The sequence below is a fragment of the Theropithecus gelada genome, chromosome 17 (assembly GCF_003255815.1).
Source record: "Theropithecus gelada isolate Dixy chromosome 17, Tgel_1.0, whole genome shotgun sequence".
NCBI lineage: Eukaryota > Metazoa > Chordata > Mammalia > Primates > Cercopithecidae > Theropithecus > Theropithecus gelada.
The window spans coordinates 17810909-17829589 of NC_037685.1; the positions used below are offsets into that span (position 1 = coordinate 17810909).

The window sequence follows — 18681 nt, forward strand, 5'->3', positions numbered from 1 at the left end:
GCTGCTACTGCTCCTGCTGCTGCCGGGCTCTCCCTCTGACCGCGCAGAGCGCCGCGCGCCGGCCTCGCGGTCCTGCTTCTCCTAGAGCTCTAGCCCCGCGCGCCGACGGGATGCACTCCTCTTACACCTGAGCCCCACTTCTCGCGGCCGTCCTGGGGAGCTCTCGCGAGAGCTCGCGGCCCCACCGCGCTGACAGGCATCAGCTGTCTCCGTCTGTCTGGCGCGCGCTCTCCTTCTCGGCGGCGCCGTGCGTCTGCGCGCGCGCGCGCTCGTCCGGCCGCTACCGGCGCGTGGGAGCCGCTCTTATAGTGACCACCAGCAAGGACAGCGCAGGTAATACACCTGTAGCTACCCGGGCATGCGCACTGCCCGCCTCACCTTTCCCACCGCGGTCTGGAAAGATCAGAAGGTCGAGCTATTGTCTAAGGGTGGACACCTTTTAGAAGAAAAAAGACGAGATGAGCGCACGCCACTCTGTGTGTTTTTTTGTTTGTTTCTTCCCCCTGATCGCAAGCCCTGAATATATGCGCATTACTTAGGCACTCCTCCTCTCTGGGATGCCTAACAAGCTGTTATATAATGTATACAGCTGGGCATTTGTATGTTAAATTATGCCCGAGCATTCCTCTGTATACAGTATAAATAACAACACAGAAATGCAGAAGGTGCTGTCTTTTGCTGCAAGAACCTGTTTCTTTCAACGTTTATAAATAGGTTCCTGGAGAATAATCGCGGTGACAGACATTTGTTTGAAGCAGTCAGACGCTATTGATTTCCATATAATTTAATTTCCTCCGCATACTTTTTTTGTTGTTGTTGTGAATATAACTGTGTCAGGCACCGCCAGTGACAGCCACTTAGGAGCCACAAGGAGCGTGTGCTTTCTACTCGGGAAAAGCTGTTGAAATGAAATTGTGCATTTCTCTTATTGTTTGTCTCCTTCAACCGTGTACAAACCCACGTTTCAAACGAGCTCCGGGTGATCTAAGGCTTCTAGTAATCAAAAGGAAAAAATAGTTAACAGGGTGTAGTTGGGATCCTTCCTCCCCTCAGCGTACACACACACACACACACACACACACACACACACTTTATGCTGGAAACTCCGGGAAAACTGCTTCAGAGAAAAGGGAATAAGATGTTGAAAAGAAAACTTTCTTTTCCCTTCCATCGTTTTGGCTTTTCGCCTCTTATCTCTGCTTGCATACACACACACACACACACACGCACGCACACACACACGCGCGCGCGCGCGCGCGCGCGCGCATATATATTTTTTCAATAGGAGACAGATCAAGCTAACTTATAGGAAAGCTTGATTCAAAAATATTAAATCAAGCCAATTTGAAAGAACGGGTACAAGCTCTGGTCCAGTTTTTAAATTGTTAAAACATTATTGTGAAATTAAGACCTAAAAAGAATAAATCAATTAGCCAACCTGTTATATGGCCCTTATGTGGCAGCAGATCAAAAGCCTCCCAGGGGAGCCACAGTTCAGGTGCGAAAGTCCCCAGAGACCGAGCACTTGCTCGCGGTGATAATAACCTAACAGCCCAGATGTTATCACATCTGCAGCAAGAGAGCTGGGGAGCAGCAAGGGGCTGCTTATGGAAAGCCGAGATCAGATACATAATCCTTTTGGTCTCTCTCACACCAAGGAGGTCTGTATTTCCACCAAAGAGCAGATCTCATTTCTATAAACCTAAATTTGCGTTCCCGTGGATTTTATCTTTCCTCTGCACAAACGCATGTGTATTTAGCGTACCCACTCACCTACTCAGATTCCAAGAAGAGCCCACAGGCGTCACCACGGCTTTTTTTTCTTTCTTTTCATGTTCCCCCCCACCCCCTCCCTTCCTTCTAGCTCCAGAGGGAAGTGAGAAGGATGTTCACTTGCTGGTGAGAGAAGGAGCTGGCTCCATCCATTATGCAGTCCCCTGGGAGCGCTAAATGCAACTTTATCTCAACGGGGAGTGGACGATGAGCAGGACTCGCTAGAGGGAAAGAGTGAGTCCTAAGGCAGTCATCACTCCGGCAGTCCGGGCTTAACCTAATCCTTCCTGACACCCCTGGTGGCAGTTCCCTGCACTCTCTTTTGAGGGGAAAGAAAAGGCCCCCACACAGGGTGAGGGCCTGGAGCCTGCTCCTCCCCTCTCAAGGAAGCGCTGGTCTTTAGGGACCCTGAAGGGTACAGGGGCGACAGAAAGACAAACAGTACAGGTTTGTGGCCGGGTGGGGCCTCTGAGAGCGCAGTGAGCTCCTGAGTACCCAAAAGGCACCTCGGTTCACCCTGCAACCCTGGGAGGCTTCCAATAAACCCTCCAACCCTGGGAGACTTCCAATAAACCCAGCGGAGAGATGCCAGTCTAGCCTGAAGTTAGGAGTTGGTCCCACCAAGATTTCCTTCCCTGTTTACCTCTCTTTTGACAACAGGAATACCCCACCTTGGGGTGAGGACAGATCTTTGCTCGGGATATTGGGTGTTTTGATGGGACCAGAAATATGAGGGCGATGGGTACAATCCTCCCTCCCCCTGCCACCATGGATAGGAAGCCCATCTAGGACACATCCAACTTCACTATGGCACTTACTGCGGGGTTTGTCACAGGAAAAGTACCCCACCAAACAATGCATGTGTGTAGGAAGGAAGAGAGGCCAGTTTCAGGTAGTCTGGGGAAGAGATGGTGGCCTAGGGGCTGTTCAACAATCCAGGGCTGGTTGGAGATTGCAGGAAGATGCTTGGGGGAGGGTGGTCTACATTCTCCTTAAAAAGGAGGGGTGTGTTTTCCCCAGGCAGAGCTGTAAATTTTGATTCCAGCCTGTTCTTTTTCAGGAGCCAATTATTTCACTCCTCCCTCATTAACTTGCTACCTTATCTTCCTTCCTCAAATGCCTGCTGAGCAGTAGTCTGGCCCAGTACAAGACACTGGAGATAAAATAAGGTATACAATATGAGTACCTGCCCTACAGGACGTGACAGTGTATGTGCGTGGGGCAGCCACGAATAAAAGGCATCTATGACACAGTTATAACAGGTGTGATGAGAAGGACGTGCATAGAAATATGGGGCAGATGATCCTTGGACAGTTATCACGCCTCATCCTTGTTGGTTCTCAGCCCCAGGCTAAAGAATGGGACATGCCGGCACATCTGCAGGCAGTTCCCTGGACCATATCAAGCCTCTCCCTACTTTCCTCCTGGTGCATAAAAGGAAAGGGTGGTGGGCTTGGGCTCAGCTCACCCATATGTCACTGTTTTGTTTTCCTGGTTTGGCAACTGCTGTAACTCGTTGGCCCCTGCCTGTGCTAATGATACCCACATGGGGTCTGAGTCTTGGCATAGATTTCTGGGCAATTTTTTTTTTCCTTCTTATTTAATGACCAACACAGATCCCCTCCTCCTCCTCATCTCATAGCTTTGCATTTTATCAAGAGAAGGATAATGAATGCACAGCTATTGATTTCCAAGGAATTTCCGCCCCCAGGGGCAGGGAGTCTATCATCTGGATCAGAGACACATTTCTTTCCCTCATTAATTAATTTTCTCCTCCTCCTTTGGCAGGCCTCACTTCCCGTTTCCTTTGGCAGAGCCCTTTTCCCGAGCTAAGGGAGCAGACCTTCGCTGGTTGGCGTGAGGACTGGCGGGAGAGGTTTTGTGCCAGGATCCACACTGTCTGGTGTGAACCCTCCTCATCTTTGACCTGAACCGCCACCTTCCCATCCTCCACTTCTGGAGAGCTCGCCTGACAGCTGCTGTCCACCTGGGCACTGACTTCCTCCTTCCAACGGGGTGCGGAGAAAGTTAGTATTTGACTCCGCAGCCACCACTTGTTCCACCTTCTCACCTCCGGGGTTTGAATCTGAGTTGTCTGTCGGGGTTTAGGGACTCAGGATAGGGCCTGAGGGATGTCGACATAAGTGTGTGGAGGTTGTGGGTACACAGGGGAGAGCGCCGGGCCCCTCGCTCCTGCTGGAACCCAGAGTTCTTGCCCCACCTGCAGGCCCGGCCACCTCGGGTCCTGGTGGTCGAAGCCGGAGCTATGTTCCTCGCAGACTCGGGAAGCCACATTGTGCGTAGGCAGTTGTCTAGTTTGAAAGGAGGCACATTTCACCACGCAGCCAGCACCCTGCATGCAGGGGAAGCCCCCAGGGCCCAGGGTCTGCTGGCTTTAGAGTCCACTTAGGTTGTTTTAAGCACGGGTGAAAGGGCAGACAGCGAGGGAGCAGGATATGGGTAAGAGCTTCCGGTCTCGAAACAGGGGATGCTCTTGGGCTGTCCCGGCGCCCTTGGCTCTGACACTCAAGGGTGGAATGGAGGAAGGAATGGAGAAAGGAATGGAGAAAGGACGGTGGAACTTTCGCTTCCCCTCTGGACCGCCTTCCCAGAGTCATGCCCCAGCTGCTTTGATCCCAGTGTCGTATTGCTACTCGCGCATCTTGGTCTGGTACCTCCGGGGCGATGGCTACTGGGCTCCTCGCCGGCCTCACTGGGGGCCATCGGATCTCCTCCCGTCCAGTCCCGGGACTCAGCCCAGCGCTGAGATTGGAGTTCCCCGGGCCGCGCTCCAGGTGGCTTAGGCTCGGACATTTCCCGGAGACCGTCGTCCTCCCTTTCTGCTTGGCACTGAGGAGCTCCTGCGGCCTCTCTCCTACCCTAAGGCCCAGAGTGGTTGGCGGTACTGGGGCCCTTCGTCATCTCTGCTTCTAAGGCTCCCAGCTGGGCATTCAGACTGGGCTCCAGCTGAGACCGGCAGAGGAGGTTCTCAAGGAAACCGGTGGGAAACATACTATTTTCTTTCGTCTGGTAGTTTAAATGCAACTTCCCTTGGGGACATTTTCCTGGACGTTAACCAGCCCACCTTGAGATGTCGTTGATGACCTAGCGACCCAGATGATGCGTCCCAGGAAAGTTCACTGCTGACTATTGTCACTCTTGACGTTATATCTATAGATACAGACCTATGTATGTATCTCCATCCTAATCTCTCTGTGGACATGAAACGCACCTACCTTGTGAAAGCCCTACGGGTGACACATGACTACTACGTCTCTGTCCCAACAGAGACTGGGCCTCCCCTGCCTAATAGTTGCCAGGAGTTTCGCAACTCAAGTGAACAATGTCTTATGGCTGAACATGGCCACGGACCCCTGTGATTTAGGTCCCAGGAGGAGCAGAGGCGTCCCCGCCCCGCCTGGGCCCTGATCAGAGGCGCTGCAAGAAAGCGCTGATCAGAGAAGGGACTTCCAGGTCCTGGGTCAGAACAACAAAAACAAACGAAACTCCACAACAGACACGCCTGCCCATGATCCCACGCAAAGACACGGGAAGTTCTGTCGCCTTCCCGCTCCGCGGATAGCCGCCTGCTGGCTGCTGCCACCAGAACGCACGGACGCCCCGGGTGGAGGGAGCTCTGCGGTAGTCAATGAGCAGCAGGGGACCCCCAGCCCCCACAAGCGCGGCTCCGAGGACCTGGAAGCGGGTGCCTGTCGCTCTCCGCAAGCTCCGCTCTGCCTCCAGGAGCAAGATCCCCAAAAGGGTCTGGAAGCCGGGGAGAAAACCGCAAAGACGCGAGTCCAAACCCGAGAGTGCGGAGCTGGGTCCTGTCGCCGGGCTCCAACGCTCGCCGGCGCCGCAGCCAGCCGCCCCTCCTTCCCGCCGCCCGCACAAATCAAAGCCCCTTGCGAGGGACTGGGAAATAGTTGCCTTGTCATGTAACACATTGCCCTGATTTATTATAAAATTTTAACGAAATCATGCATATTTTAACAGCCTTTAATCACTGCATGAAAATTTAATTCATGGACTGTAGCGCGTTTAAATAAATGAAGTGTTAATTCATTAGGATTAATTAATTTGTTAAAGGATTGTGTGCAAGGTTAAGGTGGAAAGAAAACTCTTTGTTGGTTTCGCGTCTTAATCGCCAGGTTTCACGAGTAGTAATAAAATGAAAGGAAACCGCAGAGCGGGACGTTCGGGTGGGGCTTGGGCGGGACCAGCCCGGAGTGCCCTAGAGAAAGTGGGAAAATCGGGATGCAAGGGCCAGGGCGCTTCTGTCTTCCCAAGACTGGGGATTGGGGTTCCGGTGGGGGCTGGAGGGGAAGGGAAGAGCGGGCACCGGCGGCGGGAATCTGAGAAGGCCGAGTTCGCTGGAATCCCAGGGAGAGAAGAGGACTTAGAGCAGAGGCTAGCGGGCCGGACCCCATCTCCCCACCCCGAACACAAAGATGACCTGATGGGTTAGGCGAGGTCGCCCCTTCCTTCCCTCAAAAGGTCAAGTCTCATCTTAATGGACAGATGATGGGCCAACTCGTCCCCGCCTAAGCCTTCCAGCGCCCAGGGAGCCGCTGTCTCGCCATCAGGCTGCCGACTCAGGAGGTTGGGGCAAGCCCAAGAGCCTCTGGGGACTCTGAGAGGCGGCGGAGCAAAGCCAAACGTGTAAACCCAGGCTGGAGCAATCCGGGAAACCTTTTTTCAATAGGAGCCCTGATGTTAAGGAATGGTTTCTTCAGCACCTCTTCTGAGACAGAGGCTAAATAGGCGCCCCCACCAGCACAAACCGACACGCAGGAGATGTCCTCTTCCGCGCGCAGAACTCTTACTCACCCTTCAAGACCCAGTACGACAGTAACACCTCTGTGAAGACGCCAGACTTTCTCACTGCTCCATGCTATCCCCAACAGGGGCATTTTTCTACTCACAAATGATGTAAGAATCAAAATGCATTAGAATTGCATCCCCCCACCTTCCAGTAAGTCTCAGTAAACAGCCAAGACAAATCCCTTGGGAAAAGGATCTTTATATCCCCAAATTACAAACGTCACTTAAGGCCCACACTTCTACACACCAATAAGCTAATATTTATTAGAGAGGGTCTGCTCCTTATTAAGACACAACACTTGGAATCTAGGATAATGGAAAGAAAAAGACACAGCAGGTCTAAGAATCTGCCTTGTTTCTCAAGTGGAGCTGTAACTCAAGGCATTCTAGACTATCTCAGTCATATAAAACTGAATATCGCCCTAACTTGCGCTCCAGGTGGGTTCTGTAAAGAAATCTGCATCTTCACAGATGCTTCCTAGCTGAGTGGGGTTCCGAGAATTAGGCAATAAATGTTCACTGTGCACTCTGAGATCATTGCTTAAAAGGTTTTCTCTCTGCCGAGTATTAAAAGGATCAGGTTACATCGTGATAGGCAAAAGCTGTGTTATAGGACTCCCACAAATGGGAATGAAAGACCTTCTTATGAGGCTCTGGGAAACCCTTCTAATCTAATAAAGCACATCCCATAAACAGTTAATCTCAGTTTGATTCTCTTTACAAATATCATCCAAAGGTACAAAAGGGGGAAAAATCTAGTGTATTTCACTTTGAATCACTGAAAACCATTCAAGTAGAAACAAGAAGTTCCAGAAACATCATAGATTCAAGACCAAGTTGTCTTTTTCAGTAGTTTTTTCAAACCAATGTAGATGGCCAAGAGATGATTGGGAAACAAAGCAGACTCGAAATTAAGGGACTGTAAATCTTACTGTACCATGTTCTTTTTTTGTGTGTCAGCTGACTCCATAAAACAGGAAAAAGACTTGTCATTTTTGGATGGAATGATTTTAAAAATAAAAGATGAATACTAAGTCATGACCAAAAAACCAACAAAACCACTAGCATTCTGTCACATTCCCATAGCCAATGAATTTTAAGCAAAAGATGGTTTTCTAAAAACATGAACTGTCTGCTTCCTTGTCATGAGTACATCTTTTTCTATCATAGCCTTAGTGAAATTAACCAAGACAAGGTTAACTTAATCTAAATGTCAGAGTCAATGTGAATCTCTTAAGTAGCACATACACAACTCCCACCATTGAGCTTGTTTAGTAGTCAGACTCAGGAACTAAATGCTACTGTAAAAGAAACATGCTAAACCCAAGAGGTCCAGGCTGAAGTGAGCTGTGTTCACACCACTACACTCCAGCCTAAGAGCGGGACCCTGTCTCAAATGTAAAAATAAAAAATAAAGAAACATGCTAATACTTCCAAAATACTTTAAAAATAATGCTTGGAAAATTTCAAATCCCTTTATCCTTTGGTCTATAAATGTGAATTCTTTATTACACAAGGAAGAAGAGAAGCTCTAGAGCCACAGACCCAGCTCCAAGATATGGTTCGTATCTCTTCCAGCTGTGTGATCACTCTTCCTTGATTTGTTTTTCTGTAAACTGGGGACGACAGTACTTGGTTCACAAAGTTTTAAGAAGGGATTAGATGAAATAAGAAGGGATTAGACGAAATAGAGGTTAGCTTAGCAAGATACTTAGTTTTAGTATGAGGTATTTTTGTTTTTTGTTTTTGCCTGGAATGTGTGTACATAGTGGATACATTAAAAAATCTACGAAACCACTATATTTGCCATGACATCACATTATAGAAAAGTGGTAAAGACTGCAAATGAGAATGTGTGATTAAAATCAAATCCTACACAGATAAGACCCTTTAAATAAATGGCACACATTTAATATACGGAATACCATTTTAGGGAGAATGGAGGGATGTTTCTGAATATAAGCAGTGGGAAAATACCTTAGTCCAACACAGATGCTCTCACCTAGGTTAGTCATTAGTAAATCAAGTTACACACTCCAGATATCCATGTCACAGTCAGTGTGTATTTGGACTAAAAAGACATATCCTTGATCACAGACAGAACTAGAATGAGGCTTACCCCTTGCCTTAGACCGTCCAGGCTGCTATGACGAAATGCTTTGGACTGAGTAATTTTTAAACAATATAATTTTATTTCTCACTGTTCTGGGAGGTCCAAGATCAAGGCACCAGCAGATTCTGGTGAGGTCTCACTATCTGCTTCAAAGATGGTACCTTCTAGCTGTGTCCTTTCACATGGCGGAAGAAGCAGGGAAACTACTCCAGATTTTTTTTTTTTTTTTTTTTTTTTTTTGCGACCTCTCTCTGTCACCCAGGCTGGAGTGCAGCAGCACGATCTCGGCTCACCACAACCTCCACCTCCTGGGTTCGAGCAATTCTTCTGCCTCAGCCTCCCGAGTAGCTGGGATTACAGGTGTACGCCACCATGCTTGTCTAATTTTTTGTATTTTTAGTAGACACGGCATTTCACTGTGTTAGCCAGGATGGTCTTGATCTCCTGACCTCGTGATCTGCCCGCCTCGGCCTCCCCAAATGCTGGGATTACAGGCGTTGAGTCACCGCACCTGGCACTAGGCCTTTTTTTTTTTTTTTTTTTTTTTTAAATTAAGGGCACTAATCCCATTCAGTGAAAGCAAAGCCCTCATGAACTAATCATCTACCAAAAGCCCCACCTCAGTACTATTATCTTGGGTGTTACAACATATGAATTTGGAGGAACGTAGATTTAGATCATACCACCCCTAAATTTAACTTGTGACAGAGAAATTTTAATTGCTACATGTGAGTTTCTAATATGTAGTCATATTATCGAAGACATTTAAAGTGCCAATAGCTCTGAATGTATCCATTAGCTTTAACATATCAGAAAAATGATTGGAAAATATGTAACATAAAAAAAAAATTCTGCTTTAAATTAGCTTTTTTTTTTTCTTTTTTGAGACAGAGTTTCCCTCTTGTTGCCCAGGCTGGAGTGCAATAGCGTGATCTTGGCTCACCGCAACCTCCACCTCCTGGGTTCAAGCGATTCTCTTGCCTCAGCCTCCTGAGTAACCAGGATTACAGTCATGTGCCACCACACTCGGCTAATTTTGTATTTTTAGTAGAGATGAGGTTTCTCCATGTTGGTCAGGCTGGTCTCGAACTTCCGGCCTCAGGTGATCCACCCACCTCCGTCTCTCAAAGTGCTTGGATTATAGGCATGAGCCACCATGCCAGCCTTTGGCTATTACTTCTATAAGTGGAGGGCATGATTCTTCAAATTACAAATGTGAATTGTCACTTTTATGGTTTCATTGAATCATCAATTATAACAAGGGTCAGCAAGTTTGTCTGTAAAAGACCATATAGTAAATATTTTAGATGTTGTAGGTAATATGTAAACAAATGAGTGTAACTGTGTTCCAGTAACTTTATTTAGAAACAATGAAATGTGACTTTAATATAATTTTCCTGTGTTATGCAATAATCTATGGATTTTTAAAAACCATCGAAAACTGTAAATTCCATTTTTTGCTCACAGGCCTTTCAAGGGAGATTTTTATAAAATATTAAAATGCATAAAATTCAATTTTATGATTGACCAGGTGTGGTGGCTCAGCACTTTTGGAGGCTGAGGCAGGATGATCACTTGGGCCTGGAAATTCAGGACCAGGCTGGGTGACATAGTGAGACGTTGTCTCTGCAAAAACTAAAAACATCAGCCTGACATGGTGTGTCCCTGCAGTCCCAGATCTGGGAGAGTGAGTGGGGAGGAAGGCTTGAGCCCAGTCCGTCCGAGGCTGCAGTGGGCCATAACTGCACCACTGCACTCCAGCCTGGGAAATAGCCACAGGCCAGATTTGGTCCATGGACCATAGCTTGTCAACATATTATAAAATCAATTAAGACATGGTAGTTTTTTTGTAATCCCATCACTCTGGGAGGCCGAGGAAGGCAAATCACCTGAGATCAGGAGTCCAAGACCAACCTGGCCAACATGACAAAACCCTTTCTCTACTAAAAGTACAAAAATTAGCTGGGTGTAGTGGCAGGTGCCTGTAATCCCAGCCACTCAGGATGCTGAGGCAGGAGAACTGCCTGAACCTGAGAGGTGGAGGTTGCACTGAGCAGAGTTCGTGCCACTGCACTCCAGCCTAGGCGACGAGAGTGAGATTCTGTCTAAAAAAAAAAAAAAAGTAGTTTTTCCCAGTCTTTATAAGCTAATTCAATACATGAGACAAAGAATCAGCATCAACATCAAGGAATACAGTGCTTATGACATTCTTTATTCAATTCACATAGAAAAGCATGCAGTATTAATGTAAAACAGTATATTAATGTAAAATGTTCAGTGCACATTAAACAGCATACAAACCCATTTTTAAAGGCCTATATAGGCATACCAAATATGTTTAGAACAATACACTTTTTCAGAGCCTAAATTAAAAATTGTGCTTACCTCTTACCTATCCTCACCCCCTCAACACTCTTCACAGAAAAGTTTTGTCCTACATAAAAGATATTCTATCAGTCAACTGAAACCTCTTTTTCTTAAGTATGGAAAACACAGCAAGCAAAAATGCTACCATGCATAGTTGCCACAAAGAACAGTAACATGCAAACAAGAAACATATTACTCAAAAGAAAACTCCCCTGGAATGTAAGGGGATCAAGAACTTGGCGATGAGTTCTTTCAAACCTGTACATCTGGAACAATGAAGCTATGATGTTTTAGATTCCTCTAAACCCAAGTGCTCCATGCCTTCTTTCTACAGTATGCTAAATTTCTGATTTTACACACATACACACACAAAGATGAGAAAATATAAGCTACCTAACATAAAACAAATGTTTTCATATAGAAAATGTATTCTTTCATACTAGCAGAACATTTTCACAAAACTGGACAAAACACAATGCTAAAAAATGCAAACATATGCATAAAACCTAAAAAAAAAAAAAAAAGTAAATCAATATTGGACTAAGGTTAGAGTGCTATTTCTCCATCACGGCCCTGCAGAAAAATTAGGCCATCACTGAACATAAATAAAAAGGGACATGTAAAATAATTTCCACCCTAGGAAAAAAAGAAACTCAAGTGTCTTACTGAGCAGTGTATAGACAACACTAAAAGTTTTATTTAAGAAATCCAAGTTGTGAAGACAAGTGGGGCTTATCAACAGGCCACTGTATCTGACAGTTAAATAACATTTTTTAAAAAACAATGTACACCCAACCGAAACACGTATCAAATTCAGTAAAACAAAACAAAACAAAACAAAAAAACCCAACCCCCAAACACAAAAATGACCTCCTCCCTAACTTCTCTGGTCACAAAGACCCCCAAATAAAAATGAAAAGACCAAAATCTTTTCAAGATGAACAAAAAGCATTCTGGGTACAGGTTAATCCACCATCCTGACTTGATACTTGACTAAAGATTATCAATTCCAATTTGTATAGAACTTTTCTGAGGAAAAAAGGTAACTTTAACAACTTTTCTATTTCTCTCAGGACAAAACTACAAATGACACCTTTCTAATGAGTCAACTTTTAGTTGCTTTTGATGGGCTGGCATTGGAAAGGCTGCTCTGGATTTTTCTTTTTGTTGATTGATTCACATTTTTATTCCTCTTTTCAGGCACAAAGGAAGTAGACCAAGGAGACTGAAGGTGGTTATGAAGACTGTGCATCTCTGAGGACATCTTAAACAAAGATGACCCAAACCTTTGATCTTCAAATAGTCGATGTGAACTGCTTAACAAAATGCCCTGGGAAAACTCTGTCTGAAACAAGCAGCTTGGGGGTTTGATTTCATCAGTTACTGGACAAGAACTGGAATGGAGTGAAAAATCTTCATTCATTTCTTGGTCAGATGGAGAGAGGAGAAAAAAAGAAGTGGGTTTCCATTCATTTCCATTTTCTAACTGATCATTAGTTAGAGAACCTTTGGAAAGGTTTAGCTTAGTTTTTTCTTCCAACTTATCAGGTTCCTCAAGAAATTCACTGCCTTGAGATGACTTTGATAACCCATCCAAATCCAGTGACTTAAAACCGTTATTACAAGGGCTCTTGCTGTTGTCTGACTCTGACATCATAGAATCCAACTCAGAGATTTTGTCAAGGTAAGCAGCATCCATCGATGCTTCACTGGATGTTCTTGTCCGGTTCATTTCAAAAGAACGAATAGAATTCAACCTCTTGGATATACATGAGCCTGATTTCTCACTCAATTTTGAAGCTATTTCGCCAACAGAATTTGCTATCGTGGTCCCCTCTGAACTTTCAAAATCTAAGTTTTGGGCATAGCTTGTGGAACAACATTCCCAAAATCCTGTCTTTGGGGAAGAAAAACATTCTGATTTCTTTTCATTTTCACTTCTACTTATATCATCTTCTGAAGAATCTTTATTAGAAACATTTGAAGAATCACAAAAATCATCAAACACCAATTTTCTGAGATGGTTTGAGTGCTTTTTGGAACCTCCTGCTTGGACCACAGAGCTCTCTCTATTTTCTGGAGTACTGAGCTGAAGGCAACTAAGGGACAAAGGAGTACAAGGAGCTGGAAGATCATAAAGTTCTTCATCTTTGTAGGGCACACAGTCACTTGGTTTATTCCCCCATTCTCTTTCCAAATAAGTATCCATACTTGTATCTGTCACATCTAACATTATTTCTTCCTGTTTTTGATATAGGTCTTTGTTCTTAGAACAGTTAATTTCTGCTTTGCTGGTACTTTCCTGCCTTGCAGAACTGGTGTCACACAGTCTGCTGCTGGAAGGCTTTGCTAGGTGAGAAGAACTGGTGGTGGATGAGCCAGGCTGCTTTCTGGCACTATCGCCTTGATTCTTTGATGCCACATCCTCCTCACTGCCTTTGCTCCCTTTGCCATCTGCAGAAGGTGCTCTCCGGCAAATGGAATTCATAGCTTCCTTCTCTTCACTTGAATTTTTTAGCTGTGCAACTTGAGATTCTAGTTCCTCTATATACTTATCACTTCGTTCCAGGGCTTTCTTGAGGCGATTGGTTTCACGCTCATACTGTTCTACTTTGGACTGAAGAGCAGCAACTGCAAACCTTCCAAACCTACAAAGAATGGAAAGATAGTTAATCTTATAACTCAAGCTTTTTTCTTTTCAAGGTTTGAGAGTGCAAACTGTCCCAGGCTATTCTAATTTCACCTAACAGTGACATTTCAGATCACTCAATGAGTAGGGCAAATGCCAGATATATATTTGCAAAAAAAGGTTTCCCCACTTACATAATAATAAACATATGATAATAATAGCAAAACCTAATAAGATATTTTTGTGGTTGAATCAGACTAGTGGTAGCAGAGAGGCAGAAACGTGCTGATGATTTCCTCTCGAAGAGCTGGCTCTATCAATTCAGCTCATATATGCATGAAGAGTTATCCCCTAAAACAATGGCAAAGATTTATGATAACATTTGAACAGTGGTCTGCATCTTGAAATATTTACATTCAATCATTTTCCTATCATACAGCTGTGTTTTACAACACATTTCTTATACAATGTCACCTTGTCAAACATAAAATGCCAATTTGATATTCAGAAATCTTAGCATTCCCAGGAGAGGTGGTTTTAAATACTTATTTGGGCCCTTTCAATTATAGCCACCCTTGATCTGAAGCTTTTCAGAGCACTGGCCTTTAATTCATGGCAGCACTACTTATTTTTGGCATTTTACAACTGTGTGGGACATCAATCTCATTTCTTTCAACTTTGAAATACGAAGTCAGTGCTTGTGATTCCAATATACTAGGCAAAAAAAAAAAAAAAAAAAAATTGTACACTTTCTGAAAGAGAACATTTTGGAGAGTGACTGAAAAAGAATTCCTTTATTCATAAAAACATCTACTCCTTTTACTCGGGATTATCTTGCTTTTATTTCCATCAAGAATGAGTACTGGGTTAAGCTCAAGAAACAATTTTTGAGTACCTAGTATAGGTTAGGTGGTATATTTGGGGCTGGGAACCCAGAGATAAAAAAGACTGTCTAGCTCCATGGGACATAAAATACCTACCTTAAATTCAATCTTATCACCAAAAAAAATTCTATCTTTCAGGAAACTTCTTATGAGCCAGTAAATAACATAAGCCTTACGTTCTAATCCCATGAAAAATACCTTATCTCCTCCAGAGTTCTTTTCCAAAACCTATTCTTAATCATCTTTTTGATGATTTATATATTGGCCCATTTCTAAGAATTAAGGGATTGTCTGTTTGGAGGAAGCTATGAGAAGGTGACTTTCAAAAATTATTTTTATCTTTGGGTTTATCTTTTTCTTCCTTTTTCCCCTAATTTAAAAAATAATTACAATTAAGAACATGTATTTAGTATTAAAAAAAAAAACTACAAAAAAAGCAGACACCAATAGCAATTGCCCCTCTTAGAATCAACCACAACATGTTTTCAACTCCTACTTAATGCCCATCACCTCCCAAACCACTAGCCCAATTCACTCCCCATCTCAACCCCTACATTATCCCTGCACTCTTATCACTGAAGGAAAAAGCAGAGGCAAAGGTAAATATAGAATCATAAAATCTCAAGATCAGAAAGGGCTTTAAAAGACATGATTGCTGAATATTGATCTACTCAACTGCAATTAACTGAACCCCCAGAGAGAGCACACTCCCTTCAACTTCTAAAAAAACAGCAAAAACCACAGGTATAACAAAAACAAAAGCAACTATGATAACAAGCCTTCCCATTTTAAAGACAAAATTTACTACTGTATTTGGTTAAATGAATGATGGGAATTTTTCTTCTTTGTTAAAAATTTTGGCTTATAAATGTAGTACTTCACAGAGCTGCAGTTCTGTAAGAGAACTTTTAAAAAGTGAGCAAAGACCTTTCAGTACATTAAGTACAAACGTTTCTGAGTTCCTGATTGTAGCTACTCTGGCATAATCAAATAACCCACGTTTTGAAATGGAAAAACTGTGTAGCATGCTTATTTAATGCAAATAAGCAAAAGTGACAGCCTTACATTTGCTTACCAATATACATTTTTTCAAGTAAAATTTTTTTATAATAAAGTTATCTCCTCAGATAAAAAAATCAAATGACTTAAAAATCAAATAATGCTACTAAATAGTAAGTCAGTTGCAACCAAAGGATATCTTTGGGAACTCAGAGGCCTACACACAGAAAGACCAGTCAAAAATAAAGAATGCTTCCCAAAATATTACCAGCTTCTTGTTTCAGGGTTTTAGCTTGGAATTTCAAATATAGTATCATCTTAAGATACTGTATTTGCCTCTTTTTTTTTTTTTTTTTTTAGAAATTATGTTTTTAAAAGATGTAACATATGGTTTGGAGTTGAAGTCAATGAGAGCCCTAAACATAATTTTTGTGTTATTTCAGAGAGAAATAATAAAGGCCAGTAGCAGATCACATATGAGAGGGACAAGCAAGCAGAAGTCACTGATGGAGTTAGGCTGTTTTCTAAAAGGCCACTGCCCCTAATTTCCCTAAGTTTCATTTCAATACTCTATAAATCTATAATACTTTCAGTGATCAGGCCCTTCTCCCATGCTAATAAGGGACCTGTGCTGGTGGGCAGACTGACAGATATGTATATTAAAAGCCATGCAACTGATCAATTAATCAATTCATGTAATTTATTTGCTTTCGTTCTCCCACGTTAGAATAGAAGCTCAAGGAGAGCAGGTAGTTTGACTGTCTTATTATATTCACTGCCAGATTCCTAGAATAATTCCTTGTTGTTGTGTATTTCTTGAATAAAAGTCATTCTCTTACTTTAAGATACACTAGTGCCCTACACTGAGACAGGGTTGACACCACAGGATAAGTTAGAGGTCCTTGGCCTTCTTTTACATGTTAAGTATTATGACAGTCACTGTATTACTAAACTAAACATGTCTAGTTTACTACATTTGACTGTTGACTTTATTTCTCTGACACCCAGGAAAGCAACAGAGACTGACATATATACAGTAGAGCTTTTTTTTGCTACAGGCTTGGCATTCTATACTGCTCCATCCCAAAAACCTTCACCTTAGTAAGACTGCAAATAGATGAAACTTTTAACATGTGTCAGGAGATTTTCAGCTTATCCAAGGTAACTATATTAAATGTGGCAAGGGGCAATTTACCTTATTACAGAGAAATAACAATTAGGGATAAGTATCTGATGCTATACTTCCATAGAAGACAAGGAGGATATGAGCTTATTTATCTTTGGGTTTTAATATTTTTGTATTCACACTAATTCTAGATATTTCAAGTACATAACACTAAATGAAGCTATGCCAAGGCAAGCCGGAGGGATTTCTAATATCATTTGCCATACTTCCTCCTTTTCTTCAGCAAATTTCAAAATGGTGTATTTTTATAAACATTCCATTAGAGACCAAAAGGCTTTGATTTTCAAAGTAGCAGTGATGGCCAAAGGCTTCATTATGCCAGAAAAAAACACTGTACAGCAGTTCAGGAGCTACAACTGATATCAGAAGTGTATTCTGCCAGAATCTAACAGAAGCTTAAAGGATTTTTCAGCTTGCAAGATTAACTGATACATACATTCTGGATGAGACAAAAGGATGAGAGTTCCCCTTGTCCAAATAGCTAAAGAGATACAAGATCATTTCTGTCCCTAGTAGAAGAGAAATGGAAGTCCTATTGGTATGAACTTTGAGGTAGTATAACTAAACTAAAGAGCATCTCTAACAACAAAAAGTTCCTAAGACCATATTTTCTCATAGTCTATCAAACAGAAAAACAGGACGTGTTTGAAGAAAACAAATGTGGTAAAAGAATACCACACCTGAGTACCAAGAAACTAATCAGCTCTAGTGCTATGCTACTATCCTTGAGCAATTCACTTTGCCTTTCTGGTTCTCAATGACAATTCCAAAAAAATGGGTAAATGCAGCAAGCCCAGTGGGTGGCCTAGACTGCCAAAATTCAGAAATACCTTCTTGAAGAGGAACAAGGTGGGGGACACTGGGGAAGTCAGTCTACTTGCCTCATCAAACTTTGACTTTATATGTTTTCCTTACTTGGTAGCTGAGGTAATGAAAGAAAGTGAAAGCTATCTTTGGACCTGGACCAGCTTTTGTGGTCTGGCCTGACAGGTTTTCAGTGTTGATATCCTTGCTTTATATGGTTTCAATATGTACAAATTTCAGTTACCATGGTTTAATTTACCAGTCACCCAACAACGTGATTCAAATTTCAGTTACCACACAATATTAATGAGTAACTGCATGAAGTAAAACCTTCACTTCTAGCTTTTCAGTTCACAAAACACTACATAAATAATAGACGTGCTTCATGATCAGTGACCCATCAAGTCACTTCTTTCAAGGTCAGTCAGTGATTAGTCACTGTGCATCTACCTGTTTTTCAGTTAACATACAGATAGCAAAGTGTGCAACTGGGCTGCCTCCTTGTCTCCCAGTAAAAAACCCACATGACGTTTTACAAAAACAGTTAATAAAAAGAACAGGTCAAGAAAGATGAAGGAATAACAGAAATAAACAATGATAACACTGGAAGTGAAACTGCAATCAAATATAAATGTAGTTATGGAAGAAATCACTGACTGTGAGAATATTACAACAATGTCAGTTCATTCAGGAAATTCTAGATATGCCAGAAGCACTTTGGAGAGGCAAACTTATTGACACGGATGAGAAAAGTTGTGGTGAAAAGGATGAAGATGTCTAGAGAAAGTGACAGGCTGACAAAACACTTCACACTAAAGCAATGTGGAGCTCTTTCACGACATTGAGAGCACAGGATAAAATGCTGGAAGCTGATGCAAACTTAGGAGTGTGAAAATTCATCAAGGTATCAGAAATGATGCTAGCTTCATATCATAAATTATATGAGAAGGGAAGCACTATTCAAATTATTCTCCAGAAGTTTTTCACAAAAAAACTCACTAATTCTCAATATTTCTCATGTTTCAAATTTTACTGCATAAATATTAATGTACTAAATATTAGTTTTACTGTTTTTGCCCATCCATATACATATATAATTGAC

At 42.9% G+C, this 18681-nt stretch overlaps 1 protein-coding gene across 2 annotated transcripts in view; it reads right to left on the reverse strand.

Annotated features, from left to right (window-relative positions):
- Positions 1-10898: 10898 nt before the first annotated feature.
- Positions 10899-18681, reverse strand: part of RNF219 (ring finger protein 219) — a 42785-nt gene continuing 35002 nt past the window's right edge. For both annotated transcript variants that reach the window (XM_025364209.1, XM_025364211.1), the window contains one exon: positions 10899-13725. In XM_025364209.1, the coding sequence (XP_025219994.1) occupies positions 12183-13725 (1543 nt within the window). In that variant the 3' untranslated portion in view covers positions 10899-12182. The remainder of the gene's footprint in view (positions 13726-18681) is intronic.